A 6,378-nucleotide genomic window follows, 5' to 3' on the forward strand; every position below is an offset into this window, starting at 1 on the left:
AGACACTTTACCATCTCTCAAGATCTGGCTCATAGCCCCTTGGTCTACACTTCTACCCTAGCTTTGCCATCCTGCACTGCTTAACAACAGTCTCCCCCACTAGACGACAAATGTCTGAGCACAAGGCCTCCGTCTGTGTCTTAGACATCCTGGCACCCCTGGCCGCTGGCCCAGAGCCGGGCATTCAACAGAACTCAGGAAATGCTGGCCAAATCAGCCAACAGGGATGAAAAGCTCTGCTTTGCAGGCCTGGTTCTTACTTTACACAAAATACTCCTCAGCATTTCCTACGAAAGTGGCCTTAAGGGTGGAGTAGAGTCAGCATGCAGCTTTTGGGAGCTGGGGCACAACATGAAGTGACAGTGAAAAATCACTGGGAAGTCTTGGATTTTATTTGCAAAATTTACGTGTCATTTGTATTCTTCTTCGTAACGGATCTAGTTTTGTTTTGATATAAAAATGTTTTTTAAGTTACTTATTATTTTCCCCAAAATATATTTCAGTGAACTGATTGTTCCATGAAGGTACATGCCTTTTTTTATCCTCCAACTTTGGGTACCCCCATGACGGTGCATGTTTAATGCCCACCATTGTAACAAGGAGCCCTTCCTCCCATCTTTTCCTTTTTATTTTTTTAAGCTGCTTCATCATGCCAGGCGATGGTTCCTGTTCTGGAAAGCTCAGAGATAAGGCATGTCACTGGCACTGTTAAAATTAGTGGTTTCCATGGCCTCAGTTTAGTTAGGTTTAGGTGACATGGAGTGCCAAGGAATTCACAACAGACTTGCTTTTGACCTTGTACAGGCTGTTCCTGGGGCAAAATCAAGCACAATGCTATTCCTCCAGGGAGAGATTCCACCTTTACAATCCCAACACCAACCTAAGGCCACGGAGGGTTCATTAGGAGGAAGGCTCTTTTAAAGTTTTAAGTGGAAGTGCATGAGGCTCAAGGAAAGGTTTGTCTGTAGTAGGAAGCTTTGGTAGGGGTAGGGGTAGAGGGTGGGGGGGTATGCTGTCACATCCCAACTCAGTCCCAGTCCACCCCCTCCCCACTCCTCTCACTGTGGGCCATTTCTAGATAGGGTCTTCTCATGAGTGTGTCCATGAAGTAAAACTGACCACACTCAGCCAAGGAGAATTCCAAAATTGTCATCCCCCGAAAATGGACAAGGAGGTTACAGGGAAGATGAGGAAAGGAAGCAGAGATGGATAACTCAGCTTTCTGCTCTGGAAAAGGCAGTGTTGAGAAAAATGAGATAAAGGTCTCCACACTGACTCATCATTCCATGAAGACATCACTTCCCTGAGATATAAGCTCAGAAAGAGGAAGATAAAGTGAGTGAAGAGAAGATAAACTTCTAGCTCCCTTCCCTGGGGTACTGCCCTTTCTGGAGTGTCTGCAGGATGATGGGGATGCAAAGCTGCCCCAGGGTCTCTTGGATGGCAACTACAGGCAGGGCAGAGCCCGGAAACACCGGGGTCCCCTTTTCTAGAACGTTAATCATAGAGCTGAGGTTAACAAAATGAAATTCCAAAAATGGTGACTGAGTGACAAGGACTATGATAAGACCAAAAGACATGTACGTGCAAAAAGTTGATCATTACTCTACATTTAAATAAAGATTCTACCAGTTAAGATTAAAAATGAATTAGAGGGAAAATTCTCACAGTGACAGCAGCAGAAAATCAAGCTAATAAATGGTCCTGATCAGAAGGATGTCAGACTTTGAAGTTTGTTCAGCCTTTATGTGCTAATCTAGGCTTATTTCTCCTTCACAATGAAATCTGAAACACCATGGAAATATTTAAGATACACTGTGGGTAATTTCAAAGAGCCAGGTTATGTACCAATGGAAATAAAACCACAAGATGCCCTTTCCTGGGGGAGAACAAGGTTGGGACTCCTTTTTCTCACTGGTAATCCACTTCTACACATTGGCAAATTAATGTGACTGGCTTCAGGGAAACGTTTTCATTAAATTAATAGTGCTTGGCAAGCATCAGAAACACAAAATCTCACAGACGCAGGCAGAAAGAATCACAGTTCAATCCAAAAGCAACACACAGAGGGGACATCAGAGTCCACACGCATGCAGAGGAGCCACAGAGGGCAGCTGGGAGACACGCAGAGCCGCCTCACACATGGCAGCAGCACGGAGTGCAACATGGATCCAACTGCTTACCCACTAAGGACACCAAGAACCAGGTTAAGGACGAAAAATGAGCCAAGGATGATCAGACTAACAAAATACACCCATGGCCATTCCCATCCTATCGCATCATTTACCTGTAAAATGTAAGGAGATCAGTTATCAGTTATCTATTGACTAAAGAGCAGAGCCCCAGGAGCAGCTGCCAGACAACTTGGGACTTTGATGAAAGATTAGTGCTCCCAGGACAGAGACCCCACCCTAGACCTTCTATTTTTTATCTTTGAATAAGGACAAGTTCTGCTGCTGAGATCTACAGATGTGGCCCACCAAAAGTCGGCCAGGACCAGCTCACTTAGCTACTGTTTTGTACCAATTAATCTGGATTATATTTAGATCCAGACAAATAAAGCAATTATAAATGAATCTCATTTTAGGACAGACAAAAGGGGAAGCGGTGGAAACTATTTAAATCCCAAGCAACAACGCTGATTAATTTCTGGTCAATAACTATCCTATAGTTTTCTTTCATAAAGGCTGGTGAGGTTCCAGGAAACATCATAATTTGGGAAGGCTCAGCAGAAAAGAAAGCATCTTGGAGGACACAGAAAGCTCTTGGCACCCACCCGGTGGCCCCCATCTAGCAAAGCCTGTGTGGTCTTGGCAACTGTCCTCAGGACTCTGCTTTCAAGATGAAAGAGGTGTAGCTTACCCGCTCAATACACCAAGTACAAGATTTAGTACGAAAAATGACCCAAAGATGACGAGACTGACAAAATAGACCCAGGGCAATTCAAATCCCATAGCATCATTCATCTGTAAGAAATAAGATGGTCTCATAGGAGTGGGTTAATAAGAGAATCTAGTAAGGAGAGAGGGTCACATTAGAGACAGCATTCTATACATTCTATACATTCTATACATTTAATGAAACATTTACTTAAATTCATATCAGAAACAATAGTGGCCAATGAACATTCCTTATATATTCCCAACACACGCACACACACGCACACAGAGTCATCAAAGCTTTCAGGGCAAATAGGAGCAGAGTCTGGCCACTGGTAAGGAAATTAGCTGGGATTTGGCTCTTCCTCACAGTTAACTGCCTTGATAAGGGATTTTTAGAAAAGAGCTTGGTAGGGGACAAAACGTTCTTAGCTCAAAATTATTTTCTACTCTGCTCAAGTTGTTAGTACTTTTTTGTTTTTAAAATTTGTGATGGTGGAAAGGTCTTCGAAAGACATATTGGCAACATTTAACTCTACAAATTCTTTTTTTAAAAAAAATGCTAAAATAATAACTTTGCATTAGAAGCCAACCTAGCCAAGGACCCTAACCCACCTGAAATCAGGATTATCTGCAATCGGAGTGCAAGCTCAGCTACACTAACGCCAGTAAGGAAAGTGTTCAGAAGTCATCTAGCTGACACGTATTCAAGGCTACTTTTGGGAATGAGATTTTTCCAACTGCACCCACGGGAAGGATCCAAGAGAAGGAAAAAGTTGTTATCCCCCATACCTATCTTGGACCTAGATGGCCCACCCTGGGAGAGCCGGCTCCAGCTGTGAGCTGGCTGCCTCGTCCAGAGGAACCCCATGTCTCTACTTGCAGGACAAGCTCAAGCAGGACAGTCAGATATGGCCTCCCTGATAGATCATCCGAGGTACTTTAAAGTTCACAACTGGATGGAAGTTTCCAGCAGGAACAGGTCAGTGTTAAATTGGGCAAATGCTGTTCCCAGGAAGGAGGTGTTGAGGACCAGTCAGGGGACCAAATGAATGACCCTGGGCCTGACTTTGCTGGACACCCAAAATCTTCAGCCAAGAGACCCATAGACAGTCTGGGCCTATTCCGTGGCTCTTGCCTTGCAGGTGTAAGCACTTAGGCCTTTAAGCATGTGCTTTCTTCCACATCATCTGGCTCCAGGTTTTAGCTTTACAGAATAAGGCTCATGCGTTCACTCTGTTTGCCTCATGCAGAAGCAAAAAAGGAAAAGAGAACATCAAAAAAAAAAAAATTACCTAACATCTGTTGCTGAAGTCTAGGGAGAGGGCATTAAACCCCTTATGAAACACCTGTTTGGCCACATGAAAACTGATGTGCTTAATAGAACTCATATCAGTCTGCACATCTTACATTGGCAATTAGAGTAATAAATGAGCCAAGGCTGTGGCTGCAATTGTTGATCTAATTAAGCTGGATAAACTAATTTCAGCAGGAAGGCAGAGGGTAATTCTTCCAAAGCAACTACACCACCAAACTTATTTAAAAACCCATGTGTGGAGAAGAAACAAGCTGCCTTGTGTAGCGGCTGGAGCCCAGCCTGGAGTCAGGATCTTCCAGAGACTTCTCTGGGCCTTTTCCCCCTCTTTCAGAACAGAACTGTATATGACAGGGGAGTGCATGCTCACAGGGAAAGATGCTTAAGTCCAAGACTGCCACCAGGAGACCTTGCTTTAATACAGCTTTGGCAAAGTCAGTTGAGCCATCTCCTTCACCAAACCTCGTTCAGGCCTCAGTCTTGTGTTCCAGAGAATGGCTCTAGTAACAGCTGTCTGCCTCACTTGAGAGGGAAATTTTTTTTTTTTTTAAAGACTCTTTTAATTTCTTATGAGTCTTTGATAGCTTCACATTTGCTCAAATCAGAAATACCACCTGGAATGACAGCTAGGGGCTGAGGCAAAGACTGGAGCTAAACAAAGACCACAGGAGACTCTAAATTTCCAGAAGCTGGAGAAGAGAAACAGAACTTAAGCTTTAGGGACCAATCTTTCTCTGAACTTAACCTTCTCAACCCAGGTCTCTTTCCAGAGCCCCAGGAGCAGCTGCCAGACAACTGCTTAGATTCCTTAGACCTTGCCATATACCTAGGACAAGTCAGAACTGGTAAGCTGCTCCCTAAAATACCCATGTGAAAATAAAGACTGCTTGGGATTTTGTCTCATGGTCTTGAGCAACAGGGAGAAATCCATATGAGCTAATTTATACTGAAGACATCATGTGGTGTCACTTGGTTCCCAGGAAATAATCTACCATTGAGTTTGTTTTCCCTCACTTTTAAGGCCAAAATGCACATTCATATCTCCGATTAAAGGCCAGCCTAAGGCTTTTTGTCTTTTCTAACTGTGAGAACACACTGGAAACTTGGTATATTGCTTGTAGCTCCCCTGAGCATGGAATAAGATACAGGTACAGAAAGGCAAGCCCCTGGCTAACTAGAGGGGGATTCCCCAGGTACACTGCATGAAGTAGGTGGTAAGCGTGACCATGAGAACTTCCCATTAGAGTCTAAGAGCCAGCACTTCCATAGGTGTGTTCACTGAGAAGAGAGCTTGGTGCTAAGGCAAGAGACCATAAATGATTTATATGAATAGCTCTCTCCTGAAACTGATACTCTTGTGAATTAATTTCTTACATTTAAAGACATTTCCTCTGAGCTGAAAAAAAATATTGGATCATGTAGTCTTATCCTGCATTTTGTAGACAACAAAATTAAAGCCCAAAGAGTTTCGGTGACCTACACAAGGTCACATGCCCAGCCCTATCCCAGCCTTAACGCTCTTTCTTTGCACTACACCCTACTGCCTCTGTGGACAACAAATACATGTGGGTCAGGTGACAGCTTAATTATGTTTACAGAACTCAATTTCTGAAGGAGCTCTACAATAACTTTTTTCCCACGAGAAGTTAATAGTCCCACTCCCTACACATCCATATGGCTCCGTTCTAAGTGTGTCTTTCTGCATAGTAGGCCCACCTGCACTTCCCTTCTCAACATCCCGCCAGCCATTTGCCAGACATCACTGAGAACTGAAGTATCAACGAGCTTGAGAACACTGACTGACTGTATACTTGAAAAAGATGCAACATAATCCCTGGCAAAGACTTTTTCCACCATATACAAACACCTTAAAGGATGGAGAAATGTGCTTACAGTCAATATTTAAAATCTAATCTCCTTAGTTCTCTCTCAGATGTTTCCTTGACACCCTAGTTATAGATAAAAATTAATATTTAAACATGACCCATCTACACTGAGGCAATGAATGGGATCATGCACTTGAAGAGTCACAGTCATTAGTATTTGTCGAGCACCTGCTCTGTGCCAAGCACTGTGCTGGGCAGGGACAGTCTGTTCTGGAACACAGCTGTGTGGCTTCCAGCTGAACGTGGCCCATAAAATATTAAGAAGGCTGGTTGGCTTGGCTCCTGCCTATCTCTATGA

General features: G+C 43.6%; 1 protein-coding gene across 1 annotated transcript in view; it reads right to left on the reverse strand.

The window, feature by feature from the left end:
- The window catches only part of CACNA1D (calcium voltage-gated channel subunit alpha1 D), a 314,711-nt gene that overhangs the window by 132,944 nt on the left and 175,389 nt on the right, over positions 1 to 6,378 (reverse strand). Inside the window, 1 exon segment of the mRNA XM_023522317.1 lies at positions 2,184 to 2,287. Coding sequence (XP_023378085.1) covers positions 2,184 to 2,287 — 104 coding nt within the window.

The sequence above is a fragment of the Pteropus vampyrus genome, unplaced genomic scaffold, assembly GCF_000151845.1.
Source record: "Pteropus vampyrus isolate Shadow unplaced genomic scaffold, Pvam_2.0 Scaffold337, whole genome shotgun sequence".
Lineage (NCBI taxonomy): Eukaryota > Metazoa > Chordata > Mammalia > Chiroptera > Pteropodidae > Pteropus > Pteropus vampyrus.